At 35.9% G+C, this 15,042-nt stretch overlaps 2 protein-coding genes across 2 annotated transcripts in view; both read right to left on the bottom strand.

The window, feature by feature from the left end:
- The window catches only part of LOC306886509 (protein FAM184A-like), a 29,908-nt gene extending 15,609 nt beyond the window's left edge, over positions 1-14,299 (bottom strand). The window contains exons 1-10 of the mRNA XM_079443664.1: positions 13,766-14,299; positions 9,632-10,486; positions 8,422-8,557; positions 7,974-8,155; positions 6,895-7,080; positions 5,775-5,897; positions 5,078-5,239; positions 4,552-4,673; positions 3,955-4,105; positions 304-516 (exon numbers count right to left, since the gene is read on the bottom strand). Coding sequence (XP_079299790.1) covers positions 304-516; positions 3,955-4,105; positions 4,552-4,673; positions 5,078-5,239; positions 5,775-5,897; positions 6,895-7,080; positions 7,974-8,155; positions 8,422-8,557; positions 9,632-10,486; positions 13,766-13,966 — 2,331 coding nt within the window. The 5' untranslated portion in view covers positions 13,967-14,299. The remainder of the gene's footprint in view (positions 1-303; positions 517-3,954; positions 4,106-4,551; positions 4,674-5,077; positions 5,240-5,774; positions 5,898-6,894; positions 7,081-7,973; positions 8,156-8,421; positions 8,558-9,631; positions 10,487-13,765) is intronic.
- LOC306886541 (serine/threonine/tyrosine-interacting protein-like) overlaps positions 1-15,042 on the bottom strand; it is a 195,222-nt gene that overhangs the window by 43,307 nt on the left and 136,873 nt on the right. The gene's annotated exons all lie outside the window — the stretch shown is intronic.

Raw genomic sequence — 15,042 nt, 5'->3', positions numbered from 1 at the left:
CTCTAATTTTGTTAAATTATAATAAGCGTGAACAATATTATTTAGAATGAATAAAATACAAGCTATAAAAGTATATTCTTAAGCATGTTCTTAAATATCTGAATATTACTGAAAAAATATGAAAACTATATTTTAAGAAAGTTTATTTCAAAATGTCCACAGGGCCAAAAGTGTCCATGATTCATGAAACACACATCTACATCAGAGGCATTTGGGAGAGAAAAGCATATTTTCACATGCTTTTGTCACTCTGTGTGATTTTGTATTTGTGCATGTCTGTGTTTGTATGTAAGGTGCAGGTACCCTAAGCTCAATTTGTTGCGCTTCGTCCATGTCCTGCATGGCGCAGCAGTGGGCTTCCTGCAGATGGCACTCTCTGTGCTGATGCTCCAGCGCCAGCTCCTGCAACTGCTGCGCCAGGTGCTCGCGCTCTTGGCTGAACTGCGCCTGCAACTGCTGCAGCGCGCTTTTCGACTGCGACATCTGTAGCTCCAAGCTCTGCTTCAGCAGAGAGATCTGGCACAACAGAAGCACAGAAAACAGGTTCAAACGACTCATATAGAACACCAAACCCTCAGAGAGATGGAAATTGTGAACTGTGGATGACTTATATTTGGGTGAAGGTAAAGCAGGCATTTTGAAGCCAAAAGAGAAAATTGGAGCATTTGGATTTAAGGCCACCGCAACAACAAAAACAAGAACACTGACTTTAAAATAATTTATTATAATCAGCATGAGACATGTGTCATTATGCTGAAAATAAAAAATGGCAATGCAATCCTTTCAGAAATAGCCCTGTATTAGAGATGAAATATGACATCAACTGCTTGCAACATGCTATTACAATAATTTTGACTACTGTCTTTCCATTGAGCTTTATCATCAGTTTTATGCAAGTGAAATACATTAATTCAGAACTGCTCAGCAGCATTTCCTGAACTACCCCAGGATACCCTAAATGAGAAAAGTAATGTAATTCAAACTGCTAATCCACTAAAGGAATAATGTTCTTAATCTTCATACGATTCAATACATAAAAAAGAGATGACGCCTAAGATAAAGAAATAATAATGAAAGGTCTTGCAAAAGAAAATAAACAGGAGATGGTGAGCAAATCTCTGCATGCAGCAAATGGTGGGCCGAAAATAGATACTGAGGCAATAAAATGAGGGCAAAACAAGAGGAGAGTGTTTCATGGCAGACTTCAGTGCCTGGACTACACTGCATTTGAATTCACATGCAGATTTGTCTCAACAAATTGTTAAGGGACTTAAAATCTAGGATTATTCAAGGTTGTGGAACCACGCTGGAGTTGATTTTAAAATCAATCTGTAACCTCCCTACAGACGAAAGTGTATCCGCCTTGATGAACTATGAAGGAAATAGTATTTCACAGAGCCTTCATTGCTTTGGGATGCACCTGCATGGAAATTGTGGCTGATAATTATTGTTTTTTTATAATTACATACAGATTTTATATAATCAATTAAATACCAAATTTATATAATTATTGTTTTCAAAATTACTGCAATAATAGTCTATAGTAGGATCTTTACTTTAAAAAATCAGGCATCAGAAAAACATCTGTCAATCAATTAAAATATGTAATTTAATAAATGAATTAATCAATGAATCATGGTAAAATGTTGAGAAAATGCACCAAAGATAATTATTAGACAATTATTTATTATGGCAGATTAAAGCATCAAATATATATTACAAATAGTTGCCTTCACCATCGGGTCGATATATTATTTATTTTATTACACATTTTTGAACATAAACCTATCACTGGCAATCCATAGCAATCCATTTATCAATCTGTCTGAATTCACAAATGAGCAAGGACATAATGATTAATTGTGATATTTTTTATATAATTAATTGTGTTCTTTAAATATCATTAATCATACTAAAGAAGTTAATTTGAATGTGTATTACAAAAGATTGATAACTGTTTAGTAAGCTTTCATAGAACAGAGTTTGAACTGAAACAAGCCATTATGCTAATATAGTCTGCTCATGTCAGCCTGATGCCAACAACAAATTGCAAACTCTGGCCAATATTGACATACAGGCATTGATATCCAGTATAGATCCCTACATGAGATCAAGGGCACTGACCTGAGGAAGCACGAAAGATAGACAACGAACATCAAGAGATGCTGACAGATGTCTGACACAGCAACTTTTAGAGGCTGTTGACATAAGCGACAGTGACGGGACTCTAGAGAGACAGACTACAGGAGGCAGGCTGTCACATTACAGACAGCGCCAAACATACAGGGCATCATGGTAAATGAGGATGCACACACTAAGTATCTACAATTTTCCGTCACACCAAGTTTTCCTGATATTGCACAAGACCAGAAAAGCCTTGACAGCATCAGAATTTCTAAAAGAACATCACGTTACGGGAAGTCGTGGCCTAATGGTTAGAGAGTCGGACTCGTAATCGAAAGGTTGCGGGTTCGAGTCCCCGGCCGGCAGGGATTGTAGGTGGGGGGAGTGAATGTACAGCGCTCTCTCCACCCTCAATACCACGACTGAGGTGCCCTTGAGCAAGGCACCGAACCCCCAATTGCTCCCCGGGCGCTGCAGCATGGCTGCCCACTGCTCCGGGTGTGTGTTCACGGTGTGTGTGTGTGTGTGTGTGTGCATTTGTTCACTACTCACTGCTGTGTGTGTGCACTTGGATGGGTTAAACGCAGAGCACCAATTTCGAGTATGGGTCACCATACCATAGTTGACAATACGTCACGACGTTAATCTAAAGTAAATGGCGGATGAAAGATGTTGACAGATACACTGTTGACAGTTACTCAAAGAGACAGTTACTATGGAACTTATTATGGTCTCAGAAGTTAATATAATTAATATATTCAAGGAGACATTTGATGGAAAACATGAATTTCATTGCTCTTTTAAAATAAAAAAAGGTATGAAGATAATACTAATATGTTCAAAAAGTTTCAAATTAAGCTGCAAAAACGAATAATTCAGAAATCTTCATGGTGTCCTATCAACATATGATCATTAGTGTGTATTTGAACATATATATTAAGATATTCAGAAACTTATTTTGCTCTAATGAATGATTACACAGAGGTTAATGCTCTTTTAAATACAGAAGACCTCGATTTGCTACTTTTTTTAAATCAAATATTTGTTTGATTTACATTTTTGTTTACAACATTTTCATACATTTTAAACTCCATTTTGTTTTTTACAGATGTTTGTTTTGTATGGTTACATTTTTGTTTGTTCTTACAAAAGTTTATTTTGTTACAGTTTTGTTTGTTTTTGGAAATAGTGTAGAATACAATTTTTACAATTGTAAAAATTACACTTCTGTTTGTTTTTCAAACACAACTGTTTATATAACTGTCTATGCTACAAGCAACCTAAAACAAGAATACTTCTGGGAAAAAAAATTACAATAGTGTAGAATACAATACATTTTTGTTCTTACATTTCTGTTTCTACAAACATTTGATTTCCTACATTTTTTTAATTTTTTCAAATATTTGCTTTTTTATAGATGTTTGTTTGTTTTTACATTGTTTTTGTACAATTTTGTTTGTTTCTGGAATACAATTGTTTAGCTATATGACTGCTACAAGAACCTGAAAACAAGAGTATACTGGGGACAAAAATGTGCAGCAAATGTAAAATACAAGCCATTTTTGTTTTTAAAACATTTGTTTTGAATTATTACATTTGTGTTTGATTTTTACAAATGTTTGCTACTTTAAAAAAAAAAAGTTTTCTTTATTTGTTGCATTTTTTGTTTTTGTTTTTCTTACAAATGTTTGTTTTGTTACAGTTTTGATAACAAGAATCCTGAAAACAAGTGTACTTTTGAGAAAAAATATTACAAAAATGTAGAAAACACCTCTAAAATGTGGACAACAGGTATAAATGACAAAATGTCACCTCTGTGACCTTTGTTACCTGTTCCAGGAGGTCCTCCACCTTCCTCTGCCAGCTCTCCCTGGCTGCCATCATCTCCAGGTCTCTCTGCTGGGAAAGTTGTGTCAGGGCCATCTGTTTCTCTGCCTGATGTTCAGCTGTGAGCTCTTCCCGAAGACCCTTCAGCTCATCCCTGAGAGTAAACAGAGAAACAGAGGGTGAAACTGAGAGGGTGAAACAGATACAAGGACGCATTACTTAAACAGCGTGGAAGTGACTCTGAAAGTGAGATATTAAAATGTTAATAGGAACGACACAGATGTCTCCGTAACCTTCAGCTCACTGTATACTGTGTGCTGCTGTACCACTGGGCAGATTAGATGTTAACCTTAAACTCTTGTAATTAGCATATATTAATCCAAATGCATGCCTGTGTAAGAGGATTTGTCACAGGCTTTGATGCAGGACAGACTGCACCTATTTTAGATTTGATTTGCCGTGTGCACTCTCTAAAAAAAACAAACACTGTGTACAGTCACAGTTTATTCAATTTAATGCACTGTGCACTGACAAATCTTACTCTGTTTTTAGCCTCGTCTTCTCTACAGTAATGCATGACTCATATGTTTCGTGCAGCACCTCAGAGCATCGGTCCACTTGAGATCCAGCTCCTCTGTGATTTTGTCCATTTTCTGTTTTTCCTCTGTTTTGATAGAGATGACCCTGGCTTCATGTTGCTGTTTCTGGGTCTCTATCTCCTCCTGTGAGCAGATAATGACTCATCATGGGAGAAGCAAGTAGAGAGCAGTTAGAGCTGATTACACAAATGTCATCTTTAGACATGCAAGCTCTTCCTGCACTTCGCAGGCTTTAGCGCAGAACAAAAGCAGTATCTTAAAAATTGAATGAGGCTTAATTTTTCTTTTAACATCTCTGCCACGCTCCATTATCCGTCTCCTATTGCAGTGATTGCCACGCTGAATTCCTGCTTCTCCCTCTAAACGATGAGATGCGTCAGTGGTTTTCACGCTTCTAAAAGCGTGAAAGAACTCGAACATTTTATATCAACATCTCTAAATGCTTCTATTTTTCTATCAGAGTGAGAGACTGACTCAAAATGCATGGAATTTATAATAAATGAAGCAAAAACAGAGGAGCACTTTACTTGTAGATCTGTGAGCAGGTTGCTCGTCTCTCTCACTCTCGCCCTGGTGGCATCCAGCTCCATGAGAATCTTTTCCTGGCTGTCTTTAAGACAGGAGATGTGGTTCTCAGCAGTATCCAAATTTTTTTCACTCTCCTTCACAAGATCCTTCAAATGAGACACCTGAGAAAAGCCACAATGACAGTATACACATATTACAAAATGGAGCTCTTTCTTATTATGATTATTAGATTCCCTTCCATGCAGTATATGTCTTCATGTAATGAATAAAATAATAAACTCACAATTTTTAAAGATGGAAATTGCATTATTTCACAATACTACAATTACGTTACATGGTGTACTGTATATAAAACATTTATACTATATATAAATAATGATATATGAAAGATAATAACAAGTTGTCATATTAGGCTGACATTGGAAACAAGCAATATTAATATTAGTGTTAAATATAATAACACAGCTACTGGGGGGAAAAAAACATAAAATCAGGGTTATTGAAAAATGTCAATTGGTTTATTTCTGGTTTCAGATGATTTATCGGCTTTGTTCTTCAAAAGGAGGAACACCAGCTTGTAATGCAGCTGATTAAACCAGTTTGGGCTAGGCAAAACATGTAAAATCTAAAACTAGCTACCGTGTTTTGAAGCCGAAAAGTTAATCTTAACAAAAATAAATAGTTGTTCATTTAAACCTCTTGGTTGGCCATGTTGAGCTTGGTAGTGAGTTCCTCTCGCATGGTCTCCAGTTGCTGTTGCAGGTGGTTTCTCTGCTCTTCCAATGACAGACACCGGATATCAAACTGTTGTCTCATCTCCTGGGAAAGTAAAAATAAAGAGAAAGCCATAGCAGGCCAAAGAAATGAGAGGTAAAACCAGACAGTAGGACAATCTGCTGCTGACAGATGGAGTATTTTTCAATTTAATTACACAGGAGCTCTAAAAGAGCTTTGTTGAGCACAGAGAGGTTTTCAAAAAATAAAGTGACATGATTGTCATGAGATGACAAGATGATTAGACTCAATATTTGTCGTGATTGAGAGTTATTTTTATGGAGTGCCACAAAAACAGTGGGAATAATATCACTGTCACATTGTCATCACTGCAATGAGAAACGGCTGTTTGCATAATCAACACCACTCAACGAGGAGCAGAAAATGTCATTTGGCATAGCTCTCAGGGTTTCAATAGATGATTTGGGAACAGTGATAATCCACCAGTTTTGTTTAATAGGACTACAAATTTATATTTTTAATTTGCTTTGCATTAAGACGTTGCAGTTTATTTTTATTAAATAGAACACAGAGAATAACAACAATCAAAAGACAACACACGGGAGTAAATATCTAGTGCGAAAATGCAAATAAAGCCAAAACTTAAAGCTCATCACACATCTAAATTCATATGAAAAAATATTCATATTAACCCAAAAATTTAAATTGTTCACCCTCAGTCCATCCAAACTACAGATGAGTTTGTTTCTTCACCAGAACAAATTTGGAGAAATTTAGCATCACTTGCTTACCAATGGATCCACATCAGTGAATGGGTGCCGTCAGAATGAGAGTCCAAACAACTGATAAAAACATCACAATAACCCACACGACTCAGACCATCAGTTAACATCTTATGAAGCAAAAAGCTGCGTGTTTGTGAGCAAGTTATGTAATGCAAAATTTCTCTATATTCCATTCTGATGAAGAAATAAACTCACATCTTGGATGGCCTGAAGGTGAGTAAATGTTCATAATATTTCCATTTTTGGATGAACTATTTCTTTAAGCACTGAATTCATGATAAAAAATATGTTCTTACACTGAGCAACTGGTTCTTCTCTCTCTCAGCGGCATTGCAAGCACTTTCCTGCTGGACTCGGTGCTTCTCCTTGAGTTCTTCTAAGAATTCTGCTTGGCTTTCTTTCAGACAGGCCGTTTCCTCCTCGTATTTGGCCCTGATTCGCGCCAGCTCCATCTCATAGTTCTGCTTTTCCTCACAAAGCGACTGCCAAAACAGCACAGCTTCATTTACACTTTGTCAAATCTCGATACCTTGTTTCGAATACCATGAAAATTGTTTCCAATTGGCAGTGACCAATTTCAAAATGCTATTTAGCAACAGTTTGTGTACACCATATTTGGCATTTATGAGTATATAGTTCCAGTCCCAAGGATGTAACCTAATATTCAAGATTGGGGGTCTAAATGTAAAAATAAAATAATCTGTCAATAGAAAACCCATACTTATCATGCAATAAAATGAATAATGGACGGAATGTGTCCCTCTGAATGTCTTTGGTGTTTCATCAATGTAGCCTATCATGGCATGGAACTCTGTAATGATGTGATTATTGATTGAATGTATTGTTATTGTTATGTAATGTCTTTTTCTCTTGATGCTGTGTTGGCGATCAATAAAGTATGTTAGGACATTTTGGGACATTTGATCACAAATACAGTAATACTGTGAAATATTATTACAATTTACAATAATGCTTTCTATTTTAATATATTTTATATGAAAAACTAGTTTTTTCCAGTGATGGCAAAGCTAAATTTTCAGCATCATTACTCCAGTCTTCATTGCCACATGATCCTTCAGAAATAATTATAATATGCTGATTTGGTGCTTAAGAAACATTTCTTATTATTATCAGCAACATTTATGTGCTGTTTTATATTTTTGTGAAAAATTTGTTGGATCATTTTTTTCAGGATTCTCTTGATTCAGGAAGAATCTAAAAAACAGCATTTATGTAATAAAAGTATTACTAACTAACTGCAAATTTTTAACAGTAGCAAGGCTTTCTGGAACACTTGCAAAATCAATAATTGTTTTTTAGTCCTGCCTCCCTTCCCTTTATTTTAAGAAAAAAGAAAAGGTGAAAAATGATTTACCTTCTCTAAGTTGAGGATCTTCTGATGCTGTTGTTCTTCCAATGTTTGAATCTGTTTCTGAAGTCTTTCTCTCTCCTCCTCCAGCTGTAGGATCTTCTCCTTCAGGCGGTTCTGCTCGGAGCCCAGATCCCTGATAGTGGCCTCGTGGCTCATTTGGGTTGCTTGAAGAGAGCCTATCTGACCTGTTAATTAAATACATGGGTGTTTTGTTAGATTAACACTTCCTCAAAAATTAAATATGGTATATTATTTGTGAACATGAAGGAGTCAATCGCAAACACAAAACTATGTAGAATTCAAGTGTAAATTCAGGCAAAACAGTTAAATCCATCTCTGCCAAGCCATCACAAAACTGTAACATCTCTAAGAAACCTCTCACACTGCAGCTTGAGTGATTCAGAGTCATATACTGAAGAAAAAAGTAATTTGGTCATGACATTATTCTCACTGGCTTTGTGAAGTATTTCATTGGCCTGCTGCTGAACTCGATCTCTGCTTCCCTCCAGCTCATATTCCGTATCTTTCAGCTGCATCACCCAAATCTCTCCATCCTGTATGGCCTCTTCCAACTGCTTGTGTAACTCCTTTAAATGGGGAAAAAAAGTAAAAATTTTGAGATGCATTTTTATTTTTAGAAATAAACTTACAAGCTCATCTCAATGATGTTTACTTCATTTCATTATTTTCTGCATATTGTAAGTACCAAAGACATTTTGTGTTTCTTGGTATTCAACTTTGGCTTATTCTGGCCCTATGTACTCTAAACACACTTTACACTTATACACTGATGCAATTTGCCCAGGAACAATTTACATACATGCATCACAGGAGAACTATCACAAATATTTTCACAACTGCCTAATTTCCAACACATCCCAGGCTATGTACTGCGTTCAAAAGCATTCTGTAATGGAAATCACACCACATTTTAAACATATCGGAATACATAAACCGCCTCTTTTGTCTTACTAACACTAATGGCTAGAATTCTATGTATTCCAAATAAACACAATTTCACACTTTTTGTGAAATTACAGTTAGGAAATGTAAAATATCTTTATTTTTAGCTGTCACATTTTCATACTTTGTCTCATGACATTTCTTCTTGCAGACAAGGGCACTTTTGTTAAAAAAGATTAATAATTTGCTGAAATTTCAGCTTTGCCATCATAGGAATAAATTGCAGTTTAAAATAGAAAACTGTTTTTTTAAATTGTAAAAATATTTCACAATATTATCATTTTTACTGTATTTTAAATCAAATAATGAAGCCTTTGTGAATATATGACTTCTTTCAAAGCCATAGAAGAATCTTACTGACCACAAACTTTTGAATGGAAGTTTACATAGAAATGGTTTACTTTTCTTATTGTTTAGATTATAGATATTAAAAATGTGTAATACATATAATAGATTTCCATATTTAGATTGAAATTGAGATTGAGATTGTCTGGGAAAAGGGTAAAACAATAAAATCTGCAATAAAAGCTATATTAAAAGTAATACAATTAAATTATGTAGACATTTTCAATATGACTGTAATATAACAGAAATAAAAAAGTTCTGACAGTTTTAATAGTCAACCTAATAAAAGTGTCTAGAGTTGAAGCAACACCCTTCAATGAATCGCCATCTATTGAAAATGTTAAAATCATTACCTTAATTGTGACTTCTGCATTGTTAAGAGACGCCTGCAGTCTGTTGGTCTTGTCCCTGCTTTCTCGCGCCTCGTCCTGAGCTCTGTGGAGTTCAGCACGGAGTTTACAAAGGGCCCTCTGAAGCGCCGACTCCTGGACCTGAAACTCCTTCCTCAGTTCCACCTCCGTCCTCTTCCAGGCCAGCAAGTTCTCTGTGGTGAGCTGCTGTGTTCGCCTCATGGCCTCCAGCTCACGTTCATAGAACCCTTGAGCCTTCCTCAGCTTGGCCTCGTATTCCTCCACCAGCCGGATTTTGTCCTGCGTCAGCTCCTCCACACGCTCCATGAGCAACTCCAGCTCCGTACGGTGCAGCTCGGCCAGCTTCTCCTGTTCCAGGCTGGAGGATGCACTCTGGTTCTGCTGGCTTTCCAGTAGCTCCTGGACTTCCTGACGGTGGACCGACTTGAGCTCCTCCAACACCCGCCGTTTCTCCTGTTCAAACTGGGCTTGCACTTGACTGAAGGAGCGCAGCTTCTCTTCGAACTCGTGCCGCATCTCCTCCACTTCACGGGACATGGAGACCACGCGTTGTGTGTGCTGGGCCTCCGTGCACAGCTGTGTGTCCTCCACGCGCTGCCGGTACATCTCAAACTCGGCCAGTGCTTGGCGCTTCATGTGTTCGTGCAGCTCCACAGATTCCTCCAGGGACTGCAGGCGCCGTTTCAGGTCGGCCTCGTCCCCGATCTTGCTCTTATAGTGAAAGATCTTCTCCCGAGCCTCTGTCAGGATGTGCTGAACCTCCTCATCGTGGGCCTCCTTCAGAGACTGGATGGCATCTTCATGTTCGTCGTTTTTCGTGTTGAGGGCATAAATGACCTGTGAGAAACATGGATGATGAAGAATCAATTTTTATACAGCGGCAGAAAATTGGAAATGTTGCATCATTTCTAGACAGCCTGTTTGTCTTTCATTTCATTCACTCTAAAAATCTGTGATTAACTCAGCTGTCAGCACACTAATATATGTGATTATGCGATCGGTCTTCATGTTTACTGAAAACAGCAGCTGTAGTAAGATTTTTGAGGTTATTTCACATGGAATAATCCACTTATGAGTCATTTTAAAACTTTAAAGTTCATTATATTAAGTATTGGCAGATCCAATTCCAATCACAAGGCAACACATGGCAGCAAGGTATGGTATGGAGACCAGACCTTAATTTCTCAGTGTTTTATTTGTCCATACAATGAAAGTTGACCCCATTGACTTCCATTGTATATAAAACAATTGAAGCATTCATTAAAATATCTTCTATTGTGTTCCAGAGCGGACATACAGGTTTGGAAGTACACGAGGGCAAGTAAATGATACTTTCCGCAGTTGATTAATCACAAATAATTAACTAAATTGTTTTGTATTACAAGTTTTTGGAAATGTAATGTTTAAATATGCAAATAAGGCATTGTCTAATTCAATATACACTGATTTGCATACATTTCCAGAACAGAAATCTGAATACTGGATAAAGCCAGGTTCAAAATTCTTGTTTTATTTTGTTGACATAGTGTTAAATACACAGGGGATCTCTTTTTAACTCTCTATAAACCAGAAAATATAAGTCAGCAGCCATAAAAAATACATTTTTAGGCATAAAAGGTTAATTATATATCAGATGAATGATAAACAAACCCCTCAGTAAACACCTTCAGAATGTAGACAGGAATAAAATTGAAAAATTTGTTGTATGTAAATGCTGCTGAAGTGGAGATTTCTGGCTCAGTGCATGAACAGAGCAAGAATTTTAATGCCTTATTCTGCATGACCGTATTTTAGATCCCTTAATTCTACCTAAACCTAACAGCAACCTCACTAACTATTAATAAGCAGCAAATTAGCAGTTTATTGAGGGAAAACTTTTGGTTAATAGTAATTGTGTTCCCTATTCTAAAGTGTAACCATTGTATTTGAACTCCACGGATGCAAACAAATAAAATATCATAAAATAAACACTTAAATGTTTATTTTGGATGTTTTCTTTCCACTAGCCTGAAAAAAAGTCAAGTTATAGAAGCAAAATAACATAAAATCTCAATGCATGACAAAAACAATGGTTTTGCCCATAGTGTCTCTTGCTTAAAGCCAAGAAATACTCTTGGTAATGTGTCCATCTTACACATATCTATAACTGTCTGGTTTGGTTCAGCCACCAAATCAGACATATAAGAAAACTGCAATGATAGGAAAAAGCAACATAAAAGGGAGGAAAAATCATTATGGATCTATCAGTCCAAGGACACAACCTCTTTTCACCTCTGGCAGGCATCACAGAGCACTGGAAACCAAAACAGTTTCTTTTTACTGGCCGTTTCAATATAGTGCAATATTTTCTTAAGCATTATTAGGCAATAAAGATGTACATTATGCAAGCATACATTCATTGTTATGCTGTTTCAATACGCTATATCCACTTTGCACATCCTTGTACAAATATTTAAATGTGTATTTTTAGACTAGAAATTTTTATGCATCTTCTTGCATACATAACGTAATATATATTTAGAGCACTCAAAGCTCCTGTAAACCAAATCAAATTCCTTGTATTTCTATAAAACTCTTTCTGATCTGGACCAAACTCTTGATTTAATATTAAAATGTCCTTTTGGAGCCAAGAGTTTTTCCAGCCAAGCATTTCATAATCATGACTCTCTTTCGTTGTGCTTAAGAATTGCACATCAAAGCAAGCCGCCTTCACTGTTGTTCTCCTTTTCATCTTTAATTGATCCCTTTCTGTCGCATCCATGTTATTAACATACTGTAAGGACGTCCTATTCTGCACAACTGTAGTTATGCACAGGAGCTCTACCTAGTCTAATTGATGTATTAATACGGTCCATGCCAGTTTCAAACCCATAAAACCGGATTTTCTTACCATAACTTACCATATTGAAGAAATGGATTAGATGTGAATTGAAATAAATTGTTTGGCTGGAGTCTGAGAAAGGGGCACTTTAATAGCTTGACTTAATAGCAATAGCAATGACTTAATAGCAATGATGTAAGATAATCTTATGAGAACATACAAACACAAATTCAACTTCATAACATGGTCCAAAGAACTTTGCATTACTTCATTTGGGGTCTCATAAATAAATGCAATTTTCACATCTTCTGATTAGTGTTAGTTTAGTACAACGGAAATACTATTGTAATTTTATTAATATTTTGAACAAATTTGTATTTTTACATTTTCTGTTCTCATTTTAATTTTAGTTCAATTTTAGTAATTTTGTTGTGTTTTTAACATTTTTTAATATAACATATTTTATACATTTTCATTTATTTCAGTTAAAATGTAGGCTATTTTGTTTGTGAATTTTTTATGGCTTTCTACAATACTGTAGTATAATAATTATAACAATCCTGGTGTAGTCTACAAAGTATAGTTTATTATATATATATATACTGTATATATATATGCACACACACACACACACACAATATGTTTTTGTTGTGTTTAAACAGACCCCAGGCATAAACACTACTGGAATGAATATCAGTCACATTTCTGTGAAATGCATGCCTACTTTTTGGTAAAATCTTTAAAAAATTCTGTCTGTTGGATTTTGTTTACATCGAAATAACATTAAAACATCTGAAAGGGAAATTAAGAGGTTAAATATTGTTATTGTTTTCACACATCTAGGTCTGGGACGCTAAACATAAAAACAGTGAACACGCAATCTTGAATCCAAAGCAAAGATTGCTCTGGCGTTGGGCATAAATTACACAACTAAATGAAATCAGAGGTAAAAACTGATAAGGCATATGCACTTTTGATAAATCTGGAGGTTAATAAACTAGACTGATTATTTCTGCATTAAAGTCTAATTATGTAAGATGCCTTGCTGAATTATTTTTGCAAAAATTAATCACAGATTAAATGCATTTTGCAAACCTTGTCTGGGATTATAAACAGATTTTTGCAGAAAAAACAAACAAACAAAAAACCCCACTGCGGAGCAAAAATTGCAATATGTAGGGCATCATCTCTGTGGGGGATAAGGATTAAACATCACGCAGAATCCTGCTTTACAGTGTTTTCATATTAAAGTTGAGATACTGTTATCAAAATACATGCAATGTGATATTACCTACCTTAGTGAGTTGTGCTATTTTTTTACTCATCTTCAGGTGCAGATCTTGAGTGTATTCCATGGTCAGCGCAGATTCGTAGAGTAAATGGCTGGATGTGGAGGATGGACTGGTGCCTGATCCAGAAGCAGCAGCAGCAGCAGCGGGGGGATTGATGCCCGGAGCAGCGCTGTACGGCGACTGCCAGCCCGTCCCCGTCGCCATCTTCACGTACTGTCACGATCCCAAATCCCTCGCAAGCAGGTTAAGGATGATCCTGCGCCATCAGTATACCTGTCATCCATATGAATTCATGTAAACCCATCATGTTGCTTCTATATGCGTGTCGAGCTGCGACTGTTCACCTGACTCTCCACACAATCAATATTCTTAGCGTCTGATATTAGCGCTACGTGGCAGATGTGGTTGTTATTGGTCTACATCAGGCAGTCATCAATGGCGGGAACCGAGTGACAATGAACTAACTGAACGCTACAATGTAACATTCTAGCATCGTCACATTCACGCTCTGTGGTGGATGCGGCGCGAGGAGAGAGAGTTGTAAATGACGTCAGAGCAGTACTGTTTCCTCACACACTGCTTTTCTGCTGCAGATACGTGATGGCCTATGAATTATCGCCAGAACCAAGAATAACGCGACCTAAGACACACCAACAAGTGTAGTTTGCTCATGTCAGGAGTGATGCGTTGTTCTACAGGCAAAAATATAATAAAATATATTTTATATTAGTATATTATTATATTCTGTATTGTAACCTATAGTTGTGTACAGGCAATATTTACAGGGGTATTTTATATTAATATATAATATATCCTGATATAATATTCTGGTATGTGTATAGACTATATTCTTTTATTAACATTTTTATATAAATTTATCTGATTACTATAACTAATTTTTGTTTTTAACTAGGCTACGTAATTGTTTTGACTATTATCTTGACTACATTAATGAACTGAGACTCATATGTGTAAAATTAATATTATATATGTATATATATATAACATATATTTTGATATTTATAATTGTTTGTTTTTGTCGTTTTATTTCAATTTATCTGACTATATTATTATTTTATATTATATTATGTTACAGTGTATATGGAGTATATTCTCTTTATTTTGGTCTTAATATATTTTATTTGATTAAAATACTGAAAACATTTGCACAACAATTATCTAAGACTCATATGTGTGTGTATGCATCTATACACATTATATAATTAAATTATTATATTAATTATTAATGTATGATCAGCAGACATAGATTTGATTTATCA

Source organism: Barbus barbus, assembly GCF_936440315.1.
Source record: "Barbus barbus genome assembly, chromosome: 20".
NCBI classification, from domain to species: Eukaryota; Metazoa; Chordata; class Actinopteri; order Cypriniformes; family Cyprinidae; genus Barbus; species Barbus barbus.
Note: the sequence above shows the minus strand (reverse complement) of the source record. Positions and strands in the feature narration are given on the sequence as shown.